We start from the raw sequence: 27,137 nt of genomic DNA on the forward strand, positions 1-27,137 counted from the left end.
ATTTGAATATACAATTAATTTTATTTTCATCCTACATAAGTACTACTGACATACAAATCAATTAGACAAAATTATTACAAAATACCATTTTTTATTTAAAACATTTAATATATATATATATATATATATATATATATATATCACAAAATAAACAGTCTGCCAATGCTGGAAATGATGTGTTAATTTTTTACACATTAATGGGTGAGTTTAGGGACAACGCTTTTTGTGTTAATTTTAACTCATTCATTGGGTTAATGATTTTAACAAAATAAATATGTCAGAAAGGTTAGCACAAAGATGTGTAAACGTGTTAAATTAACACATTATGTGCTGTCCTTCACTGCACACATAAAATCCTAAAGAAAACGTTAGCATTTGACAAAATGAATGTAGAGTCATTGGTTGTTTAGCTTATACAATTATTATAATGAAATATCAACCATTACATTCATAAAACTGCAGAATATAAATACATTTTTAAGTTCACACTGTCCTTTTTAACACCAAACTTAAAGATAAAAAACACATTTAAAAAAAAAAAAAAAAATGTATGATGTATATTTTGCGACTGAACTTGTTGAACATCCAAAATAATGCTGTTTGCTGGGCTAAATGTGCTCTGCCTATGTGTGTAGGTACATGTGTGGTACTGTGGCAACATTGCGCGAAAAAAAAACAGGTGCTTGAGCATTCTGGCCTATTTAGGGTCCTTTTTAGCTTGTGACATCATGTCCTGTTTTTAGTTCGTTTACATGTCATTGGTCCATTTTACATTTAGGGCCTATATGTTAGTTGAACCAAACCAGAGTTAGTTTGAAAGGGGACTGAGGGTGTGCTCACACTTGGCATGTCTGGTTCGATTAATTAAAAAAAAAAAAACGATGGCATGCAGTGTTTCTACATGCACACTTATTCAAATAAACCACACTAACAGATCAATCACAGCAGAGTTTGTTTTAATCTAACTAAACCTGCCAAGTGTGAACATACTCTAATTTCTGACTGGGTCCAGTATTTGTTAGTAAATGTAGGTGTATGTAAATAATATGTATACATACAGGTTATTATATAGCCTATACAGACCAATTTTATTATAAAAAAGATAAAAATACAGGACAAAAAAAAACAAAAACTAATTTATACCTCATTTATATTTATACCTTTCACATATTGTATATTAGTATAATAAAAACATTTAAGAAGTGAGTGTTTGAAATAAGGGGGAAGAGTATAGGGTATAGGAGTTTTATGTTTGAGGTGTAGGCTAGTTCAAATGTACCAAAATAAATAAATACATCGACATATTCCAACTATCTATCTGATATGCTACTATATTAACAGATTGTTTCTTTGATATTAAAGGACTGGGGGAAATATTAGTGTTGAAAAGAGTGTGCAAAAAGCAGATGCTGTCAAGCCACGCCCCCATAATATGACGCACCGTCAACTGTGGCGTGGCGTCATCAAAATGGCGGCATAGAATGATAAACATTCAAGCCGGAGAAATCAAGTAAGGATGTCCAGTTTCTGACTTTGAATGGGACTCATCTTTATTCCATACTCTAAAGTGCGTACATTATTTTAACTGCGTAACATTTACTTTTAGTGCGTATATAAGTATTCAGGCGAATGCACGTCACCAGTATTCTTACTCTGAACGTAAAGACACACTTCGAAACAAGCAGGAACAAACAAAAGCTGAAATCTGTGACAAACTGTTGAAAGATGGCGTTTATTAAGGAGGAGAGTGAAGGCACAAGTTATCCAGAAGCAAGCAGAATGAAAAATGAAGATTCAAATGATAAGAGAGGTTTGTGAACGTTCTTGATTCTTCTCTAATGATTCCTGATAATTATGAATATTAAGGTTACAAATTTTCAGAGAACGTGTCACTCATATGGGCTTGTGACAAAGTGCTGGTGTGCAGTTAATTAATTAAGCCTATATTTCCCATATAATGGAGTGTAAAATATTTGTCTCTTATAATAGCTTGAGTTATAGGGTTTAAAGATTGAGTAATAGTATGGTATTATTCACTTGGGGGGATGAAGAAACGCTGTTTCAAACTATGTTACTTCTTGGGTGTTACAATATTAAGATTTAATTAGATTTTTGTTTGGTTTCAGAAAATCATGTGGTGATGGTTATGCGCAAAATATGGAACACAGTCTAATATTAGGTTTTTGGAAATTAAAGTTGTTTTTAATTTTTTCAATAAGTACTTAAACACTTATTCAATCGATTATGCCAAAACATTGATGCAGTAAAGGTGAGACAGACCAATATTAATGGAGTGGTATAAAGACATATGATGAAGTGTATGATGTTAATAACTTTTTTTTTTTTTTTTTTTTTGTTAGATTATAGTTTATCAAACAAATCTGCCTAAATGACAAATAAGAGTGTCTAATGAAAAGGACACACGTGCCAAGTTCTTGTGTTCATATGGTTTTGAAAAACTATTATTTCAAGAAAAATGTCATTTGGTGTAACCATCAAGCAAAACAATAATAACATGTTCCTTGCACCTTGAATACAAAAACATCTTAATATTGTCATTGACTCATTTATTGGTTTCATAACATTCACTCATTGTACCTCAGCCAGTTTACCAGATTTTGGAGGATGTACATTTAAAGAAATGAATTAACATGAGCAACACAACTTTTATGATCGTAATAACGGTAGTATATAAAAACAGATACCAGGCTTATTTAATTTATTTTCATATTTCTCCATGTTTAAATGATATTTACAAGTTTATATTTATTTTAGATCTAATGGAACTCAGAGGGGAAGGTCAAGCCCTGAATGAGGTGGAAGAGAAGCATCAGTATCAGAAACCTCTTCATCTCGCAAGTGGAGAAAATTCTATGAGCTGCTCGGAAACCGAACCGAATTCCTCACAAACATTAACAGAAGCCAGCAGTTCTTTCGCTTGCCCTCAGTGTGGAAAGAGATTAACTACTAAAGGAAACCTGAAGGCACACATGCGAATTCATACTGGAGGAAATCCTTTCAACTGCACTCAGTGTGAGAAGAGTTTCCCATTTATAGGAAGACTTAAAATGCACATGCGAAGTCACACTGGAGAAAAGCCGTTCACCTGCCCCCAGTGTGGAAACAGTTACCAATGTAACACGTACCTTAATCGGCACATGAGGATTCACAATGCGGAGAACCCTTTCTCCTGTGTGCAGTGTGGAAAGAGTTTTACTGCAAGACAAAACTTTAAACGTCACATGAGAATTCACACTGGAGAAAAGCCTTTCACCTGTTCTCATTGTAGGAAGAGTTTCCCGTGTGAACAATATCTTAAAAGGCACATGAAAGTTCACACTGGAGAAAAGCCTTTCACCTGCTCCCTGTGTGGACAAAGTTTCACAGTGAAAGGAAGCCTTAAGTATCACATGTCAATCCATACTGGAGAGAAACCATTCACATGCCCTCAGTGTGGGAAGAGTTTTACACGTAGAGAAGCCTTTAAGACGCACTTGAGAATTCACACTGGAGAAAAGCCGTTCAAATGCCGTCACTGCGAAGAGAGTTTCACGCATAAAGGAAGACTGCAGACGCACATGAGAGTCCACACTGGAAAAAAGCCTTTCACGTGCCTCCAGTGCGGGAAAGGTTTCACACGTAGAGGGACTTTTACTTCGCACATGAGGATTCACACCGGCGAGAAGCCTTTCACATGTGAACAGTGTGGAGAGAGTTTCACACGTAAAGTAAGACTCAATACTCACATCAAAATCCACGCTGGAGAAAGACCTTTCTCATGCCAGCAGTGTGAGAAGAGTTTCACACGGGCAAGAGGACTAAAAAATCACGTGTGCGCTCACTCCGTCTTGAATTGCGATCAGAGTGGCATGAATTTCACTTCAGCATCAGCCCTACAAACACGTGCTCATGTGTGCCTGGAATGCGGGAAGGGCTTTTCTAGTGGCAGTGATTTAGAAAGGCACCAGCGAGTCCATACTGGAGAAAGACCTTTCAAGTGCTCATATTGTGAAAAGTGTTTCACACAGTCAGGAAGCCTGACAACACATGAGCGGCTGCATACCGGAGAGAAGCCATTCCACTGCACATCATGTGGCAAGAGTTTCAATCGGTTATATGCTCTAAAGATTCATGAAAGAATGCATCGCTCAGATTTGTCGCAGTGAAAATATTGCATGGAGTTTGCGAATACGTGAATGGTATGTTTTTGATATCACATTCAGAAAAACCTGACCATTTCTCCCCCGAAAAATTACATTGCATATGTGTGAAGGTAAACAAATTTTATATGTTAATTACAGAAATGTCTTAATAGGTTTTGGGGAGTCACACCACATGATATTTTACTACATGAATCTTGCCTTGTTATAAAAAGGTCAAATGATCTGATATTTTAGGAGATGTATTGACCTTGACACCAGGGTGTGATTTGCTGAGTGTAATTATCCCTGCCTCTGCTGAATTATCTTTATCACTGTTGCGGATCTAATTTATTCCCCCTCAACAGTGATCAATAGATGAATATTTGAATGCCATCAATCCCGATCTGAATTCTGACGTGATGCAACGTGAATCATAATCGCACCATGTTCGTTCATTGGCCAGACTGAGCCTGGTTTCTCCCAAGGTTTCTTTCTCCGTTCTGTTTCCTGATGGAGTTTGGGTTCCTTGCCTCTCGCTTGCTTCATGGTTGACACTTAAGGAATAGTTCACTTCAAAATGAAAATTCTGTCATCATTTACTCACCCTCAAGTTGGTTCAAACCTGTATGAATTTCTTTCTTCTGCTGAACACAAAGGAAGATATTTTGAAGAATGTCGGTAACCAAAGTTACCCCAAACCCCATTGACTTCCAGTAGGAAAAAAAACATATGGAAGTCAATGGGGTCCATCAACTTTCTGGTTACCGACATTCTTCAGAATATCTTCTTTTGTGTTCAGCAGAAGAAAGAAATGATGACAGTAAATGATGACAGAATTTTCACTTTGAAGCGAACTAATCCTTTAATATTCAACAATATTATTCATCTAACTGTACTGACGCTGTTGTATGAGAACTGAACTGAGCTGGGTGATGATGACAGAATTTTATGATGAACTTCTTTATAGATGAAATGAACTAATTTCATAATTTATGATCTTTATAACGGAACTTCAGCTGAACAACAGCCAAAATGCATAATTTTTTCATCACTGTAAAACTGCTTTGAAGCAATCTGTATTGGGGCAATTCCGTGCAAAACTGTCACATCCATAACACCAACACAATGCAATGGTATTTAGTTGGCGTTATGGATGTGACATTTTTGCGTGGAATTGCCCATTGTATAAAGAGCTATATAAATAAATAAAAATATATCATATATATATATATATATATATATATATATATATATATATATATATATATCAACTAATTAAAACGCTTCAACATGCATGTTTAGGCAACAATAAAATCAGGACTCTCTGCGCTCCCGCTCGTGTGATGAGAGATGACACTGCGCGTTTAACTTCTGATCCTGGTTCCAGTGGCCTTAATCCATGCCAGGCTTTTCCAAATGTCACAAAGCACAACAGTCACATAATAGTCTATTATTACGACATGAATTCTACAGCTAGCCAAGTTGAAGAAAAGTGAAAATGATTCAGAGCAGCATATCATTGTGTTTTCAAAAACTAGAAATATTACAACTGAGAATGAGACTACAGGAGCCACTGTTTTAGGATGATGATGAATTGACATGCGGACTCGAGCAATGCGAGGCATATAGTTTATATAAGCATATATTGCGTTTTGATTATTTTTTATGAAATATTGAAGTTTATGCCGAGTGGCACTACGCATATTTCTAAAACTCGGGTTTTATGCTGGCATGTTAAATTATCGTCCGTGGAACGTGCTGTAGAGATGCGCGGTTGGCGGTTACAGCCGCGGATTCCGCGGATAAACCGCGGATTGGGCGGATGACGTGACGAAAAATAATATTTTAATTAAATTCGGACGGGTGGCGGGCGGTTGAACCAATCAAATGAACCAATCAAATGAAAAATATATGTATACATTCAGCGGATGGCGGGCGGGTGCGGTTTTGAAAAATGGTCAAAAACGTGGTGCGGATGGATGGCGGACGGATGATGAGTTTTGTGATGCGGTTGCGGATGAAATAATAGCCCATCCGCGCATCTCTAACCTGCTGGGATTATTTTTTTTCATAACAGCAGAAAGAACTTAAAATACTCTGTCATTTTTGGTCGTACAGATAAGAGTAAGACATCATTCGAAACTGTAAATCATCTTTTATTTGTATACACTCACAATAACAACAAAATGTTGTGCTTTTGTAAAATAAAGAAAACAAAAATGTGCTTTCTGCCGTCTCTGTCTCCTTTCCGGAGCGCGTCTCAAAAATGAACCGAAACTTAGCGTATACGTGCCTCAGCCGCGATAAGAATTGTATCTATAAAAAGCTTGAAATGTGAAATTTAAATGAACCAATTCAAGTCGAAAACAAAAATTCTCTGAATATGTAATCCGTATGAAACCAACGAGCGGTGACACATGACACCGTCTATGATATCATTCCCTGTTTTGTTGTTCTGCACCATGTGAATTTTATCCAGCGCAAAATGTTTTTTCAAATATTCATATTTTAACACAACTGTTTTTCCCCCTTAAAAAAATCGCAAATAAAAGATTATGCCAAACTAATTTTCTTAAAAAACCTCATTCTTTTAATGAGTCTTGTCTCTTCATTATGATTTCAGGACAGTTGTATCAACCAGCATTTTTGACCCTAAAAATATTGAATGAACTATTTCTGATGAGCAGAATCTGCTATTTAAAAAGTGTAATCAAAACGTCACAAAATAGAAAAAGTACGTTTTCCTTAAGATGAAATGCGTTTCTTTTCACATTGTCAGAAGATTGATGTCATGCAAAGATTTTTTTCTTAATCCTGAATGTTTTTAGAAAAGGTCTGACATATTTTGTTACCTTGTCCTTTTTACCAAGTGTTCATGTCAGGTCATTTTTGTCTCATTGTTTCATGAAATCTGCTGCACATTGTAGGCCTTCTTTACTCTTAGCGCTCATTCTGCAGACAAACACTGACACAATTAGATAAACTAGAGGAATGTTTAACAATTAAGAATGAATGATTTTCTTTTATGGATAAACACAGGGATGGCCAACTTCGATCCTCGAGGGCCACAGTTTTGCCGAGTTTAGCTTCGACCATGATAAAAACTCATGCCTTGCTTTCTAGTAATCCTGAAGACATTGATCAGCTTGTTCATGTGTGTTTAGGGCTGGAGCTAAACTCTGCTGGATAGTGGCCCTCCGGGACCAAAGTTGGCCATCCAGTGCCAAGCTATTTTACGTTAGCAAAGATCAATCTTACTGATTTATTGTCATTAGTGTTATGTCTGTGCTCATGCACACAGTGTAAATGTGATTTATGCTCTATGGATTGAGATTAGATTAAGCTAGAATGAGATCTGGACTTTGATTTGGCCATTGCAAGATACTCTTTCATTCTTCCTGTTTCTTAGTAAATTAAAAATAAAAAAATAAAAAGAAAGTGTATGCAGCTAGTTATATAGACGGACCATATGGAGACAAACAGGTAAGTATGTTTTTCCTGACATTGTTTGCGAAGGCAAGTGGAAAAAAATAGCATGTGGTGTGAAATTTCACTTGTTGAGCGAAGCCTCGGGATTGTGTTCATGCCAGGTGTGTTTGAGCTCAAAACCTGTGAATCTCTCTGTGTGAAAATGAGAGGGGGAAAAAAGATGGGTGGTGGCACAGCAATATTAAGTAATATTAACTTGAGGATAATTGCTGTTTTAATAAATGTATGACAAAAGTAATATTTAAACAAAGGCCATAGCATTCATAGCGTTTGGCCACATGAGAACTCCCTATGGTAATCTTAGGGTTTTGTTCTTTGTCACTGTCGCCTTTGGCTTGCTCAATTGGGATTTAAAGACAATTAATATGAAAAAACTGATGAACTTGGCACTGTTATTTGACTGAACTGACTTGATCTGAATAATGACACTATTATCTTCTGTAGAGCTGCTTTACAAATGAAATTGGATTTTCTTTTCATAATTGTTTCATTGGTGCTGTTATTGTATTGTTTATTACTGTGAAGCTGCTTTGAAACAATCTGTAAAGGGCTATATTAATAAAATAAAAAAAGCTATTATTTTAGTTGTTTATAGTTGTTGTTTTTTATGAATTGAAAATATATACACACATATATAAATGTATACACAATTGAAATCTTAAAAACAGATTGAAATATTTTTTGCTAAGAAATACCAACCATGTCCATGAAAGAAAACAAAACAAATTTGTTTTTTTCAATTATTTAGATCATGTTTCAATATGATACAAATTGTATTAATCTTATTTTTCCTGAGTGCAGACTAATGTGGGGGAAAATGAAGGCAGCTGCAACGAAATTTGAAAATAATAATACAGTCTGAATACTTTCTGAATGTACCGTATTTAACGGAGAGACTTATTTGCTTTCAGTGAACCATTTTTCTTTGAGGATGTTTCCAAAATAAGTTTTTATCAGATTCAACTGGAGACATCTTTGGCAATTTTTGAGAGATTTGTTCAGCGGTTTGGTTAAAGATGTCAGAGTAAGATTACTAACGGCACTCTCACATACAAGGAAATAAATGAACCCAAAATAGACATTTCCATGGCGACACAGAGTTTGGTTTAATGAACTGTCACTAATAGCTTCCTGTTCATGACTAACGCCAATTTGTACGTACAATTCCCTACACAGCCTCCGACATGCTTTCTGCCGTCTCCCTCAGTGATCAACATTACAGGCGGTGTCACTCTGCCACTGAAACCACTAGTGTGGACACACTGGGAGCTTGTAATGGTGACGACCCACTGACAGTGAAGCACCAGCGCCCGTCCTATTCAGTGGCAATATGAACGGTCTGTTCAAGAGTCAAGAGCTGTGTTCTGCACTCATCCCTGGCCGAGTAAAAGAGAAAAAGTCAGTGAGAGTGGTGTGTGTTTTTGTGCTCTGTCTTTATTTACCACTGAAACACAGTGATATGCATGTGCACTTAGGATATGAGACACTCAAGGCCTTTATTACAGCTTTAACCATGGTGAAATCATGACTTACTGCTTTTATGTAAAGGCGACAACAGTAATGTGACAAAAAAACACACACCAATGTTCATGAAATATTTACAATTCTTATTACACTTAAAATAACAGTGATCCGGTCACATGGTGTCTCTGAAACGTGATATTTTAATTGCCACAGTTCTGTAGCTTTGCAGGAAGGTTTCTTCAAGCATCTTGGATTATTTGCCACAGTTCTTCTGGATTTAGTCCGTCTCATTTTTTTCTGTTTCTTATTTTAATCCCAGGCGGACTCGATGATGGTGAGATCAGATCATACCGGCTGTTGTCAGACTCCTTGTACATACAAAAATCATGATTCCATTATTATTCCCAAAATCATGAAAAGCATTATTACAATTAATGGCAAAAGGGATGTTTTGAAATGTAAACTGATATTTCCTACTGTCACACTACACTACAGCAAAAGATATACAGGTGAAAATCGAAAAATTTGAATATCATGTAAAAGTTTGTGTATTTCAGTAATTCAAATTAAAAGGTGAAATTTAGTATGTATAACTATATACATATGCATGATTATACTTTTCAGAGGGCCGACATTTCTGTCTTTAAAATCCTTCTTTTTTTTATTGATTTCATGTAATATTCAAATTTTCTGAGATTTTGAATTTGGGGTTTTCATAAGCTGTAAGCCATAATCATCAAAATTATAACTTTTGCATGATATTCAAATATGCACGATACACACACACATTTTTTTGTGTGTGTGGTGAAAATACTAACGTGCCTAAGACTTTTGCACAGTACTGTATGTACTGTAAGTGTGAACTCGTGAAATAAGTTATGTATATTAAGCCCCTATTCTAGGCAATAAAAGCTGCTTTGTGTCTAAAAGGTCTAATCACAGACATGCTAACATTCAGCACAGCAGCACTCTATTTTGTCAAGCTTTATACCATTTTCTTCTTATTTAAACCTACACAGAAAGTAATCAGCCATATTGGATCTCGCTCACAGTGAAGCTGCATAAACAGAGGCAATCAGATTTCAGCACCAGCACCGTGGACAGCTCCTGCAGTAATGGATGGCAGAGCTCTTCTTTCACTCTCTCACTGCAGTCAATAGCGCTCAATGAACGACCTGAAATATAGACATCTCCCCCGGTCAAATCATAATTACGCCACTGATTATGGAAATCCTTCATAACAAATCCATAACGGCTTCCTGACATGTTTTGTTTCCTCGTTGTTACCGTTCAATCATTCATAACTCCAGGAGACCGGGGCTGAATCCTTATTAATCTAAGCTTTTTAAATATACCCTCGGTTTCACAGACAAATGTTAAGCCTAGTCTCAGACTAAAATGCTTGTTTAAGAAGTTTTAACTGAAAGCAGCTTGCACTGACATATCTTAAAATATGTCAGTGCCATTGTTTTGTCTCAAGATGCACACAAGTAATGTTTTTTTTTTCTTCTTCTTTCTAAGGAACATTACAAAAGCTACTAAAATTTCCTTATGAAACTAAGTCCTAATCCTGGCTTAATCTAAGCCCTGTCTGTGAAACCGGGCCTTAGAGTGTACTATAATTTCGCACCGAGTCAAAATTGCTTTGTTGAGAGAAAACAAAAACACACATAACATTGGTGTATAAGTCATATTTTATTATTACATTCAGAAATCATGTAAAATACTGGTACAGAAAAATATTAACACCATACACATGCTTTTACTTGTCTTGAAAAAGGTTAACGAGTGGCTAAATGGGACTAGAGGTTATAAACATCATTAAACGTTACCTAAACTCATTTACTCACTATCGCTTTCACAGCCTCGTTGTGTTTATAATCGGCTCTTGCAAACTATTCTATCTAAAAAAAAATTCAGGGAAATGTTTTTTAAATAAAGATTGAAAGAGTTGTCGGAAGCTTTATGGTGGTGTCGTACGTTAAAGTCATGCTATCATGGTGTAGTTCGTTTATACCCTACATTTAGCTCCTTCTGATTATATTAAGGCTTCACAGCTCATAAAAGTTGTTCATTTGTAAAAAGTAGAATGATGAACAAAACATGCAAAAATCATAAACTTGTGTCAGTCACAGAGATTATTTTCTTTATGTAATCCCAGACGGACTCGATGATGGTGAGATTAGATCATGCTGGCTGTTGTCAGACTCCTTGTGCATACAAAAATATCACTGAATTATAGGAAATGTAAACTGATATTTCCTACTGTCACACATACAGCAAAATATATAAATAGCTGGCTTAAAACCTTTTTGGTTTGGTGAAAATACTAACGTGCCACAGAACTGAATATGCAAAATATACAGTATGTATAATAAAACAACAAAAATATGGTATTGAATTGAACCTGGCAAACTCTCCTATCCACACCCTGCCTTTCCTGGTCAGACTCAGCAGATTTAATCATGTTGTTTCATGAATGTCACATTCATTAAATCGCTTCATTCAGTCGATGTTATGCACCTTCACAGGCCGCACTGCAAAGCTGTTTGCTTACGCTGTAGTCAGACTTTAAAGTCTTGAGCTAAGCAAATTAGATGAGCACAAGTGTGAATACCTACAACAACAGCATTTCACTTCACAAAATCTCTGTTTCAGGCACATTAATCTTTGAATAAAATACCCAAGTGCTCGGCGAGTGTGTGTGTGTGTGTGGGGGGGGGGGGGGGGACATGCTCCAATTTGCCTCCCTTTTACTAATCATGCAAATGAGAATGACTAATATTCACTAATACATTCTTAATGACTTAATGAATAATGCATTGAAAGAACCATGAATTGTAAAATTTTAATATAACTACAATTTACTTGTTAATGTGTGATGATCAAACTATGCACATTTTCAAACACCCTAAACGAGACTAGAGGGACTAAAATGGAACAAAAGGAAGGTGATTTGTCAAATTTTTCTTTTTCCTGTCCTTCAAGTTTGATGTTCAGAGACATGTAAGCCTTTTGTAGGTTAACTTCCTCAAGACTTTTTATTAGGCTAGTTAACTAAAGTCATAAATTATAATTTGAGTTGCTTGTAGCTTGAAAAATGAATGGCTCACATCTGATTCTATACTACAGACAGATGCAAAAGTAAAGCTTGAGCCATAAGAGGCAGCTAACAGATGTTTAGTCAGAGGATGGTTGTGAGTGTTGAGTTTGAGCCATGTCTGTGTGAGTCAAGAGAGTCGTGACTCCAGTATCACACCGTGTCTGTCTATGGAAAGGCTGTTAGTCAGAAGAGCTGTCGAGCGAGCGAGCGAGCGAGTGAGTGAGTGAGTGTATGTGTGAGTGTGGTTCAGCACAGCATCCCAGCTTGATGGACACATTATCAAATGTCATCCCGTCGGCTCACAGTATACGGTGGAAGAGCAGAGATAGACAGACAGAGAGAACATAATGCCAACAGGCAATACATGCAAGCAGAAAAAAAGATAAAAGTTGTTATCTTCAAAGATAAAAAGATGAGTCTTTCTTAAAGTAGAAAATGTGGCTTGGCCATCTTTCAGTTATGTCAACACTGTGCATCAGCCGTGCATCCTGGAGCCATGAAGATGAAATACAGAAATCAGATACAGTAATGACAAACTGAGCAGAAGATAGAAAGAAACTTTTTACTTTTACTTTAAAGTCACAAAACAGTCATTTTGCAAAGCCTGAATTGCACTATGGCAGATTCACAAAACAATCTGTGCTGAAAGCATAAACTGCTTAAGACTCGAATCCAGATCTCAGTTCCCTCTTGCCCACTTAATCCTAGCTGGAAGGGCCAAGTTTCTGAACACTAAATGTGCATCACTGATGTGAAAATGTTAGGTGTCATATGTAGCCTATATATATATTTTTTTTTACCATATTTAAATGGCGTTGATTAAGTGGGGACCCTTATGAAAAAGAAGTGTGCTTAATTGTATTGAATGTGCACTTGTAGTGTACTTCAAATCTTCAAAGTATTAATAAAAACAGTACTTGCAGATAATATTAGTGACATAAAAGGTCACTTAAAGCTGCAGTCGGCAAGTCTGGCAGATTGGGTCCACTTAGCCAAAATTTTGAATGTTTACAACTCCCATGCCCCTCCCCCACTACCAGCGAGCACCTCCCATCGTGGTCGTGCTCGTCAGTGCGCGTGTACCTGATTTTCTGTGAACACGTCAGTCTCTTCAGTATCGATCAACACCATGGACTCAGAGGTAGGCTGCCCTGGCTAATCTACCCATAGATAGCAATAACCGAGGAATTGGAAGCTTGTTAGTAGATTTTCTCTCCGCCATCACGCTTCGTACAATCTTCAGGCGAACTTCAGGCGTGTCATGTGCATGTGATATTGTAACGTGCGCGAGCCGCGAGGGAGGGGGGATCTGTGGCGTGTGCACGAACTGTAATTGACAGTCAGATCTCACACCCCCCTGTGCTGATTGGACCCGATGATCCGGGAGAGGTGGATTTTTGCAAAACAAATAACAAGCTCCAGGTGGAGTTAGAAGCTCGGGTTTTTTTCTAAAACCACCTTATTTATGTTGTTCTGTCGGATTATGGTGTCGATTTCACTGAATATGATTAAAAAAAAAATTTTGCCGCCAGCAGCTTTAAGTGTACACTTTCACAAACACCCTCATGACATTCCAAACCTATAAGACTTTGTTCATCTTTGGAACACAAATGAAGATCTTTTTTGATGAAATCTGAGAAATTTCTGTCTCTCCATTGACAGCTACAACAAACATAAACAGAAGCTCAACCACAGCACGTTTGAGCTTCTACAAGAACAAACCTCATTGGTTCTTGTACAGTAGAAGCTCAAACATGATGCGTAACACAAGAATGAACCTCATTGGTTCTTACAGAAGCTCAAACATGATGCGTAACACAAGAATGAACCTCATTGGTTCTTACAGAAGCTCAAACATGATGCGTAACACGAGAATGAACCTCATTGGTTCTTGCACGTCAAACGAACATGCTTGAGCTTGATGAATGTTTATTTTTTGTGTGAATAAAAGCCTAAATTAAATCTGTTCATCATATAAAGCGATCGAGTCTGTTCAGAAAATTTGGACTAAACCGCTCAATTAATATGGATTAGTTTTACGATCTCTTTATGAAGTTTTTGAAGCGTCAAAGTGTCAGTTGCGTAGCTGTCAATGGAGGGACAGAAAGCTCTCAGATTTCATCAAAAAGATCTTCATTTGTGTTTCGAAGTTGAACGAAAGTCTTACAGGTTTTGAATGACATGAGGGAGAGTAATTAATGACAGAATCTTCATTTTTGGGTGAACTAACCCTTTCAAAACACTTTTAAAAAGTGCACCTTCTAATAATGTCAATTTAAATGTTTTACTTTAAAGGGGACATATCATGCCAAATGCACTTTTTTAGCCCTTAAATGCATTTTGTTGTATATTTGGAATGTTTAGAAGTACAGAAAATATGAAATTATTCTCTTCAGGTGCTTCGTTGATATCTTTATATTCTGTTTTGGTCATATTTTTCAACCGTTCCGATTTTTCTGTTATCTATGACGTTTTGTGAACTATTACATCACAGTATTTGCAGCGGAACTGCCAAATAAGGACATTGACTTCCGGCCCAACACTTCGAGCAATCCGCCATTTCTATTTCTCGCTGCAATTTTGTAGTCCAAGCTAAAGGATGCAGAAGTTACGAGAGGGTAAGTTAAAATGTTCGGTTGTTGGATGTAGTAACCCACACGCTTCATTACACCGTCTAATGTAGATTAACTGCCGCGCTTGTGACAGGACGCATGTTTAACTGAAAGAACGAGCAGAGAGAGAGACTCGGTCGCGCGCGCGCGCTCACTCTCTCTCTTCGGAGCCAGGCGAAAGTGTAAACAAGACATCACCGTCTCCAAACTAGACGCTGTCTTGCTCTCTCTCCCTCGCACATATTAATCAAAATAAATCGACACGGTGGTAAAAGGTCGGAAGACCAAAGTTTCATGTGTAAAAACAGTAACACACCATTGCGATACATCCATATGAAGACGTTGTTCTGCAGGTTCGTCGTCTTCATTTTCATCTCACTCCTGCTCCGACTCTGGCTCGAACATGTAAGGCTGGCTGGACAAGTCTTCCGTTGTTGACATTTTGATAATAACGTGTGAATAAAAAGTTTCTGTGCCGCTAGATAATCGTATATCTGCTATCAAACTACAAAAATGGCCGAACGGGGTGGAGTTGAACCTCTGCAACCTGGAGAGGGGGCGGGGTATGAAGTGTCTCAGTTGTATTTAAAGAGACCGCACCAAAACGAGTTGCTCTCAGACGCACATCAGAAAAGGGGTAGAAAAGGGGCCTGTGGAGCTATAATAATGAGGAATTCAGACCCAAGCATTGCAGTTCCGCTTTATATAGACTACAAATGTATGATTTATATGTAAAAAGGAACAATTTAAAAGCATGATATGTCTCCTTTAAAGCACATTTTAAGTCATGTTTTAATACTATGTTATGCTCTAAAGAAGTACTAACATACTAAAACACATGTAAAGTACTTGATTATTATTTGATATTACATTTAAAATTATATTATATATTTTAAATGTACTAAATTGCAACTTTATCATTACAGATGTGCATTACAAATATATTTAAATGCATGACATACATTTTAAATAGAAAAAAAGTTGCATTTAATATAAATTTAAACAATAATACAATTTAATTTAATTGTAAATAACATGCAATTAGGTATCCTAAAACCTAATTATATATTAAAATATACTAAAACCTGTATTATTTCTGTAATAAGTAGGTCTTCTTTTTAAAAGTATGCTAAAGTTTTTTTTTTACAAGGGGAGGAATTTTACAGTATAAAGTTACAGTATGTTTTCACAGAACAATGACGTTTCTATCTCAAAAAGGTCAGGTTCAGTATGATTCATCATGAATAAACAAAGCAGTTGATGGAATGACTTCACCCTGTGAATGTGTATGATTGTGTGTTTGTCCCTTTGGGTCTTTCAATAGAAAGCTCATGCATGCACAGCTTCAGCGAGGAAAAGAATTACATAAACACACTGTTCTACCTCTGCATTCATATTGTATTAGTCATGTACACTCACCTAAAGGATTATTAGGAACACCATACTAATACTGTGTTTGACCCCCTTTCGCCTTCAGAACTGCCTTAATTCTACGTGGCATTGATTCAACAAGGTGCTGAAAGCATTCTTTAGAAATGTTGGCCCATATTGATAGGATAGCATCTTGCAGTTGATGGAGATTTGTGGGATGCACATCCAGGGCACGAAGCTCCCGTTCCACCACATCCCAAAGATGCTCTATTGGGTTGAGATCTGGTGACTGTGGGGGCCATTTTAGTACAGTGAACTCATTGTCATGTTCAAGAAACCCATTTGAAATGATTTGAGCTTTGTGACATGGTGCATTATCCTGCTGGAAGTAGCCATCAGAGGATGGGTACATGGTGGTCATAAAGGGATGGACATGGTCAGAAACAATGCTCAGGTAGGCCGTGGCATTTAAACGATGCCCAATTGGCACTAAGGGGCCTAAAGTGTGCCAAGAAAACATCCCCCACACTATTACACCACCACCACCAGCCTGCACAGTGGTAACAAGGCATGATGGATCCATGTTCTCATTCTGTTTACGCCAAATTCTGACTCTACCATCTGAATGTCTCAACAGAAATCGAGACTCATCAGACCAGGCAACATTTTTCCAGTCTTCAACTGTCCAATTTTGGTGAGCTCGTGTAATTTGTAGTGGAGATGAGTGGTACCCGGTGGGGTCTTCTGCTGTTGTAGCCCATCCGCCTCAAGGTTGTGCGTGTTGTGGCTTCACAAATGCTTTGCTGCATACCTCGGTTGTAACGAGTGGTTATTTCAGTCAAAGTTGCTCTTCTATCAGCTTGAATCAGACGGCCCATTCTCCTCTGACCTCTAGCATCAACAGGGCATTTTCGCCCACAGGACTGCCGCATACTGGATGTTTTTCCCTTTTCACACCATTCTTTGTAAACCCTAGAAATGGTTGTGCATGAAAATCCCAGTAACTGAGCAGATTGTGAAATACTCAGACCGGCCCGTCTGGCACCAACAACCATGCCACGCTCAAAATTGCTTAAATCACCTTTCTTTCCCATTCTGACATTCAGTTTGGAGTTCAGGAGATTGTCTTGACCAGGACCACACCCCTAAATGCATTGAAGCAACTGCCATGTGATTGGTTGATTAGATAATTGCATTAATGAGAAATTGAACAGGTGTTCCTAATAATCCTTTAGGTGAGTGTATGTGTAGGAGAACATGCAAAACATTTTTTACACAATCACTATGGATAACAATGTTTGGATCAGATTTGAGACGACAGACTGTGAGAAGTGAGAAGTGTCTTTCAAAGATTTTAATTTTTCTGATAATTCATTACAAAAAGTCACTTCCAATGTCTACCATCTGGAATAGTTTCTCACTCATAAATACATTCATGTGCTCAGAAGTTGAATGATATTGTTCCCGGCTCCACTTGAAGGGCACATAAATTTAACATCTCAGTAGCTCACGCAAGGCATTTCTGTTCTGTCTTTATGCAATGAAAACATCATTTTACAGGTTTATATAGTGAATAAAATATATCTGACTCTCATGCAAACAATCCATTATGGTCTTGAATGAAATATAATTGAAAAGCTGAAGAGCTGTGGAGTTATAGATTTTAATTGGTTTAGAGGAAACGTGAGCGGAAGGGCTCCTCGGGCTGTTTCAAATGAATCACGTATACGAACCAAGTGTGTGTGTGTGCGTGTGCGTGTGCGTGTGCGTGTGCGTGCGTGCATGTGTGTGTGATCATCTTAAGCATCAGCTCAATGGACTGATTCAGTTGCCAATTAGCACATTACAGCTAACAGATGGCCACTATCAAAAACTAATTAAATGGCGTTCTTTTTATTAAGAGTGAACTCAAAATGCTCATCAGAGCAGATTTTTTGCATCTATATTCGTTCACTTATTTGTTAACTATTATAAAATCAATTTCCTAAAGCACTGATGCCAGTGGTGAAGGTCTTCAATCATGGTGTAGATGCGATGAGAGATTCGGTTTCCTCCAATGGTCTGCTACACAATACAACTAATGACTTTGAATCCTATAGACTTTTAAGCAATACAGATTAAGTATTGCCAATGAGCTGCAACCTATAGCAAGAGTGAGCTGTAATTCTTCTGAAACAATCAATATAGACAAATTGACGGTATCTTAACTGTAAAAGTATTGTATTGTGCACAGATTTATTATGCACAGATGCTAGTGGGGCGAAAGGTGGTGACGATTTTAGCAAACCATAGGAGATGCAACTGTGAAAAGAGCTGTTGGTGTATTTCCTTTGTTCAGGTCTACCGCATATTCCTGCTGTACTGGCCTCTGTATGATACTTTCCCTCTGGGGACCATTTCAGTAAATATTGTCTGAAAAGAATCTGAGATGAAGCCTGCAGTTTGATTTCTTTGAGGCTGAGATGGAAAGATGTTGTTCACTTGTTTTTTGGCGGTAGGTCGATAAAAATAGAAAGGAAATATATTGTCTCTTGTCACACTGCACTCCAGACTGCCACTGACAAGAGAAGAAAGGCTTTAGTGGAAAGATTGTGTTGTTTTAAAGGGTTAGTGTACCCAAAAATGAAAATTCTGTCATCATTTACTCACCCTCATGATGAACAGATTTAATTTAGGCTTTTATTCACACAAACGTTCATCAACGCACACATCTGATATGGTAAAAGTAAGCTCTAGCATGCTTGCTTGGCGTGCGAGAACCAATGAGGTTCATAAAAAAAATTATCTTGATTTTAACCGTAAAAGACTGTAAAAATGCTACGTTAAAAAACTGTTAACAGAAATTTTCCATACTATATACGGTGAATAACTGTGATAGATCTAACCGTATTATAATATAAAATACCATTGAATTGACAGTTTTTGGAAGTGAAAAAGAACAAGTCATTGTATAATTTACAGTGAAAACCCGTAAATTGACATTCCCACAATTACATGCATGACACTTCACATTTGATGCATTTTTTGATATATATAATAGTATTAACTTTCTCAGCTTGTGGAAAAGCTGCTTGTAATGAGCATTGATTCATCGTGTGACTGTCAGTGTAGATAGATCAGTAAATTAACATTATATCAGATAATGAAATATGTTTTTTTTACTGTAAATTTAAGTCAAGTCTGTAAAACCTAAAATGTTGCTACCGCATTTTTTACGGTAAATTTCTGGCAAAAACACCTGCCAGAGAGTTGATTTTTAAAGAGTTGCGTCAATGCATATTCTCATTTTACCACTTCCACCACATGCTCCAATGTTATATTTAACTAATTTTACCCCCACACCCCCCCCCCCCCACACACACACACACACACACATACACAAAAGACCACATTTAAAGGCTTTTTTTCTCTAATTAGACAATGATGAATGAAACTGCATTAATATAACAGATTTTACAATTAATAGGCTGTTCCTGGTTTGTTGTGTGATGCTAACTTTATCCAAGTACCTATACTATTTCATGAATTTATTGCTAACTTCCAGGAACTATAGACCTTATGCGCCAGAGAAACGAGGGCGCCGCCATCTTTAGAATATTGTCTTTTAACTTCCGTTTTTGCGTTCGCTCTGTATATTACTATGGCATTGCTGTCCAGGAGTAATTAGCTTTTGAAGTGGATTTACTTAATAAAGTTAACGAAAGTTATCATGAGGACTGTAATGTTTAAAGCAGATGACTTAACAAATGTAAGTCGACCGAGAAGATTTTAAAACAAGCCGTTCATTAATTAACACGCAAAATCGCTGTGAAAATACAGACCGAAAGTCAAAAGACAACGAGCACAGCGCTGAAAAGGGGCGGGGCTACATAAGGTCTATAGAGAGGCTCCATGATCCAATGAGGTTTGTTCTCGCGCATCAAGCAGTGACAGTTGAGCTTCTGTTCATGTTCGCTGATCAATGCGTGATTAATAAAAATCTAAATTCAGTCTATTCATCATATAAAGTGATCCAGACTCTTCAGAAAATTTGGACTAAACTGCTCGATTTATATATGGATTTGTTTTACAATCTCTTTGTAAACTTTTTGAAGCGACGAAGTTGTGTAGCTGTCAATGAAGGGACAGAAATATCACAGATTTCATTTCAAAATATCTTCATTTGTATTTGCATTTCGAAGATGAACAAAAGTTTGAATGACATGAGGGTGAGATAATTTTCATCTTTGGGTGAACTAGCCCTTTTAAGTAAAATATGATAGCATGTTAGGCAGTTTTAAGTATACTTTCATTTTAATAACACATGCATTTTAATGTCATATAATTTAAAAATGTACAAAATATTTGACTTCCTATTTTATTATTTTTTTATACACAATATTCAAAGTATATAGAGATACTTTTCTGTAATTTTCCATCTCATGTTCTTTTTTTTTATAGTCTGTAAGTACAGTCTTAATGACTCTCTCAAAGTCTCTTAAAAAGATCCTTTTTTTCATAATTATTACTCATATCAAATTTTAGTCATGGGACTGAAAACCTCTTACATTCCCCAAGGTCACAAATTGCGCACATATAAATTTCTTCTTGATTGCACTCTTAATTATGATCATTTTCTTTCTCTGTGTGATCTTTGGATGGAGGTGGAGGAAAGAAAACAGATTATCTGAATCTTTTCCCCATTCCTCCAGGGCAGCAGACATGCAGCATGAGCTCTTCAGAGATGTATGGATGAAGTTTTTCCACAAGTAATTCAACAGCCTTCTCAAAGTGCTTTTTATTGGACCTGCTCGATAGTGATGTCAAGTCACTATATCACACACATGCATGTTCGCACAGTGTGAAAGTTATTTTTCATCTATAGCTGTGAGATGTGGCATTGCTGAGAGCAAACATATAATATATTTGAGTAATGCAACATATGCAACATCACTCTTTAACAGCAAATTTCAGTGTAGGACATAAAAAATGTTTCATTTAAGCCTAATGCATCACACACTCACACATCTGTTGCAATTGTGTCCAATCGGTTTATTTGTAAGATGTTTAATATTTTGCATTCATATCAAATTGTCACTTTCTCAAAAGGACACCTGAAATCTAATGATAAAAAATTTGCTTATTGTAATTCCAAGTTTATATTTTGCAAAAGCAGCTTATCAAGTGACTAATAAAAAAATATGGTAACAAAAAAGGTTTCATTTGATAACATTAGTTAACATAAACTAACATTTAACAATGCTTCTACAGTATATATTAATATCAGTTATTGATAATCTCAACATTTGCTAATACATTTTTAAGATCAAAAGTTGTATATTAGTTAATGCACTTTGAACTAATATTTTTAACTAACATTAACAGTTAAAAGGTTAAAAAATGCTGTAAAAATATATCGCTAATTGTTTGTTAATGCGGCTTTTAACAAAGCGGTGTTACCAAAATTATATAGATCTGCAGTATTGTAAATGTGAAAAATATGTCCAAATAACAAAATATTGTTGCAAACACAAGAAATAAATCCTTCTTATTAAAGTAATTAAAAGAATGATGTTTAAAACAGGGACAACAATGATGACTTATAACAAAACTGAAATAATGCTTTCAGAATCAGCCATAATCTATAGCGACACATCAGTCACCTTTCTCTAAAATGAATGTGTGCATGTTTCAAAAGTTTTACTTTTCATTTTTCACTCTCAGTCGGATGCGAGGCAGGAGGAACAGGAACATTAATATGAGCGTACTGAGCCGAATTGAAAAAGGAGAAGAAGTTTGCAGAGTCATGAGGAATTTGTTGCTGATGTTTCTGTTCTCGGATTGAAAGTTAAATAAATGAAACCTCCAACTTGTCACTTTTTCTATTACTTTCTCTCCCCAGACAAACATGAGCTTATCATGTTTTTAACTCTGTTTTCCAATATATGCAATTATCTGGCTGCTACATATTCAGCTGTAGCTTTGGAAAGATTAAATATAATACTCCATGCAGCAAAAGATGCAGTATTTCCAGGTTTAGCACAAACTAGTTTTAAGAAATATTGTGCAGTTTTCAAATGTCACTTTTTAAAATATTTACAGAGAAAAAAAAAATATACGTATGTGTCTAGAAGTCTATACGGACCAAACTGTGATCAATTTGTCATTGCTTTCACACATAATACATTCAATTTTCCAAAATCCATGAACACTTTTGTCATTCAAACTATATATTCGCAGCACATTTTTCAAATGCTAACACACTGCTTTCAAAACTGATAAAAGCACATTCAAATTAGAATGATGATAAACATTTCTGCAGGAGTAATATTTTGAAATATATTGTATTTTGTATTCTTTCAGAATTATCATTGGCTGGTAGGAAAAGCATTTTATTTAAAATGATACGATACCGATACTTTGTTAGGATGCTCATTTTTAGGAAAAAAAAGTAATTAAGCTTGAAGGCAAATCACATCAACACAACACATGCTGGCCATTAATAACAAATGAAGGTAACACTTTACAATAAGGTTCATTAGTTAAAGGTATAGTGGAGGATTTTTTACTTCCGGGTGGATCACCTATACTATTGGTCCTCCTAATTGTCAATCATTCTGGTGAATCAGTCAAACTTGTTCAAAAAGTGGAGAGGGCGGGTCTTATCTAAAATTCGGAAAGATCCTCCACTATACCTTTAACATTAGTTAACTACTTTAGTTAACATGAACTAAGAATACACAATACTTCTTCAGAATTTATTAATCTTAGTTAATATTAATTTCAACATTTACTAATACATTATTAAAATTAAAGGTTGTATTTGTTAACATTAGTTAATGCACTGTGAACTACCATGTACAAACAATGAACAACTGTATTTTGATAATATTAGCAAAGATTAATAAACACTGTAACAATTGTATTACTCATTCATGTTAGTTAATAACTAATGTTAACTAATGAACCTTATTGTAAAGTGTTACCCAAATGTATTACTAAGCACAATGTGTTTGTACCAATAGGTGTAAAAATAATCCTGTATTTTACAGAAATGTTGTGATTAAAGCAACATTTTTCTACATTCTGACATTTCTTTAGTACTTTCATGGGATATATCTTGGCATCTTGCTGTCTTTTTTCTACAGGTGAAAAGTATAGCACTAAAGTAACAAAGTAGGTACTATGTTTCCTTTCTGCCATTCTCTCCATCTCTTTCAGAAGTGTGCCTCTCTCTCTCTCTCTCTCTCTCTCTCTCTCTCTCTCTCTCTCTCTCTCTCTCTCTCTCTCTCTCTCTCTCTCTGTGTGTGTGTGTGTGTGTGTGTGTGTGTGTGTGTGTGTGTGTGTGTGTGTGTGACTAACATATCAGAGTAGAGTAGAGTAGAATAGAGTAACTTGACTAACATATTAGAGTAGAGTAAAGTAGAGTAGAGTAGAGTAGAGTGACTTGACTTGACTAACATATCAGATCAGAGTAGAGTGTGTAAGCTCGCTTCTCACAGTCATGTGACACAGGCCAGCTAAAAATGTTGTGTGGTGTTTTGGCACAAACAGTATGCAAAAGTACTGAAAACATTTGAGAGTGATGCAAAAACCCATGTTTTGTATTAATATAATTTTAATATCATTGTTTTAAAAAGGAATCTACCAAATAAGTAGCTTGTGAGTATCAATATACTGATTCTGCAGTATCGACGTGTCCATCCCTAATCAGACTGTTCTCTGTACTTAAAGCACCCGAGCGTGCGTCATTTTCAAAAAAAGCTGACATGGATATACATCATAGGCTATGTTTACAAATGAACATTTTCTTAACATTTTGGGTGAATTCCCCCAAATACTGCACGCAGAAAATCTGCTCAGATCACATGGGCTAAATAGCACATTTTGGCTTCAAGAAGCGCCCACTTTGGGGCACAATCAAAGTCGTGTATATTATAATCATGTTCAAATGTAATCAAATCAAATGTTTGTCTTCTGGAAGTTGCATTCAAAATTTTGAATGGGCATGACGGCTCTAAATATGCAAATTTTAGTAGCCACTACTTTTGACTCATGTCCATATTATGTCCCCGATTTTTTGTTTTTATACTTGTTTTTATGTCAATCAGACGTCTTATCATAAACGCATTCTTCAATGTTTTTGCTGCTCTTTGAATGTGTGTGTGCTTCTCTCCAGAGAGGGAGACGAGCACTGCGTATGCATTTCCATACACCCACCTGCTCTGAGCGGTCTGCTCTCACAGGCAAATTATTTCATTTGCTGTAATTCAGCCCGAGGATCTATGTGACATTTGCCTTAAATGCATCCCACCGGCTGAGAGACCCCGTGTCATATTAGGAATATCATGTTCCCCGCACACATACAATACGTGCACTCATAATTCGAGCATGAAATATGGCCATTTCACATGAATAATGCAACAGCGGCAAAAGCATAATGTCTGCGGCTTTGTCCACTCTGGATTCGGTGAACCGTACAGGCCTCTGGGGAGACGCACACGCTCACGGATATCATTTCGCTCCATCTGCATTTGATTTACTATGTGTTCATGCGATAAATGGCGGTTATTGATGGGTGTAATCTTGAGTTATAGCGCAGAGGTCATTATAGATAATTTCACTGTGGTTTCATACAGTCAATTAGACTACACTCCTCTGCGTGGGACTCTCTTACCAGAGGCCTAACACCTTTTGCAGCTGAATGATTTATAATACTTTAAAGGTAGTGAAGGAAAATTATTATTTGAATTATTTATCCAATGCGTAAAAGATGGTTTCCTCTTCATATTTCTTAAGGCATGTGATAAAGATAGTAGACACAAAACAGAGACAATCATTTATGCTATAAACTCTGTAAGATACTGTAGTAACATGCAGGATGACCATGAATATGTCAACTGCTAATATTCGGTTCTTAGCTTTTGCAGATTGAAGTAAGAACTCAAATTTTATTGTAATGTTAAACTGAAAAATGGAAGTAAGAAATAATTGAAGACGGGGCGTTTAATAATTGAAAGTTTCTTGAGCACCTGCGGTGGTAATGCAACCACAACGAGAGGAAGGTGTGCATTAGGTTTTCAATAATTCAACAAAACAGAGTAAATTATTCCTTAAACCGCAGTTACCACATGTTACTCCCAAAACCATATTTTAGGATTTTGTCTCTAAAATGTTCTTTTGAGCGGAACCACTTACTCAAAGTGCTGATTTAGTGCTTTTAAACAGCCCAAGCCACCTTTACTAGTTTAAAATACCCTTTGTATTTTGTGTTAAAAACAGTGTGCCAAATGTGCAGGTGGATTGTCAAAGTCTGTGTTTATTCAATTTTGATCTTGAGCAATGAAGAGATTGGAATAGTTATCAACTTTTTAACTGAGGCAATAATGAATTTTGCTTGATCCTAAACACTTACGCACAAACCTAAACTGTACACTGGTCCTACACTAGGTTTCAATATACAATTTTATGACATAGAATGTCCCAACACTGTCAACACACTTATAGTGCATTGTATTAGTATGCACTACATAGTATGGTGGGGAAAGTATGGAAAATGGAACTGTAATGCAGTCAACAAACATCAGTTAGAGAAAATGAATCAACACCGTATGAATGTTTGTCAACCAATTAGAATTCAGCTGTGCTCTTGTATAAAGCGTAATTCTGATGATTTGCAGATTTGCGTTTTGCCATTTACTCTAACTACAGATGTTCAGGACTCACTCTGTCTCAAAGAGCATCATAAGAATCTCTAATATGCTAATTCTGAATATATGATGTGCACTGAACAGCAGTTAACAGGTGTTGAATCTCAGAAAGAGAGTTTTAAAGAGAGTCACATGGCTGGAGCTTCATTCATCTCCTGAAAATCTCAGCGTAATTCTCTAGACAGTCTACACAGGACAAAATCTAACCAACACAGATGTTCGGCCAAAGTAAAGCACTGAACATCTTCTGATACTTGTTTGACAAATTGCTTTTCATGCATGTCGCAGATGCTCTGTGTCTTCAGTTTGTAAATCTGTTTTATTTTGACAGGACCTTTTTTTTTTTTTCTTTAAAAAAAACCAAAAAAAACATGTTGTTCTTCTCCACTCTTAGTGAATATGTTTGGATCTAAAAGAAAGTCCCAGAGAACTTGAACTTGCTTATTCCACAGAATATGCTGTTTGCACCAAATTGTAACCCAACAGTTGTGACTTTAAAATGTCTTTGGAAAGTCTCTCAAATCAGATGATTTATTACTTGTAGTTCTACTGATGTTATTTATCTTTGACTTGTCTTTTAGTTTACAGTATATTGGCAAAGCTAACAGACAGCTCCATAGCTGGATTAATGGACATCGAAGTTCCATTAGCCGTGGTGACCTCAAACTCCCTGTGGCAAGGCCCTTTCAGTTTGCAGCGTCAATACAGTAGCCCTTTCCAGATACTCTAATATAAAAATACAAGCGCTGTTAGAGTGTGAGAATAGATAGGAAAAGAAACCCTCTTGCTGTTTTGCAGGTCTGATCTGCATTACAGGAGGCATTTGGTAGAGGATATGGCAACCAAATAGTCAATAAATCCAACGGGTTCACATATTTTTCCCACCCTAGTGTAAATACTGTATGTACATGCTGTGTTCAGTAAAGACATGAAAGTATGTCATTGTTTGTGTGTTGTTTGTTTAGGTAGAATGGGTTTCTTAGACTTAACTGAATTTCAGATTCAATTTTAGGATCAATTTTAGAGAAAATCTTATCTCTGGTCAGTATCTCGAGGAGGGCTTTCTTTAAATGTCATGTTTTATCACCAGCTGTGCTCTTGCTATATGGTTCAAGCAGTTTCACTTTTTTTCTTCTTCAGCAACCTGCTTAATTTAATGTAACTTCCCACATTCCTTCATAAGAAGGAATACAGCCGTGTTAACGGCCTGTGAACAGCTCGTGATGAGCTTCAATGACAGCATCATTAACAGGGAGGTAGTGATGAT

At 36.5% G+C, this 27,137-nt stretch overlaps 1 protein-coding gene across 1 annotated transcript; it reads left to right on the top strand.

The window, feature by feature from the left end:
* The first annotated feature begins 1,462 nt into the window (after positions 1 to 1,462).
* LOC307160851 (uncharacterized protein) lies at positions 1,463 to 5,353 on the top strand. The gene is made up of 3 exons (XM_079875137.1): positions 1,463 to 1,810; positions 2,776 to 5,218; positions 5,336 to 5,353. Exons 1-2 carry the CDS (start codon positions 1,726 to 1,728, stop codon positions 4,164 to 4,166), a joined length of 1,476 nt encoding a protein of 491 aa, XP_079731263.1. The 5' UTR covers positions 1,463 to 1,725; the 3' UTR covers positions 4,167 to 5,218; positions 5,336 to 5,353.
* Positions 5,354 to 27,137: the final 21,784 nt, after the last annotated feature.

The sequence above is a fragment of the Squalius cephalus genome, assembly GCF_949319135.1.
Source record: "Squalius cephalus genome assembly, chromosome: 6".
In the NCBI taxonomy this organism is placed as follows: domain Eukaryota; kingdom Metazoa; phylum Chordata; class Actinopteri; order Cypriniformes; family Leuciscidae; genus Squalius; species Squalius cephalus.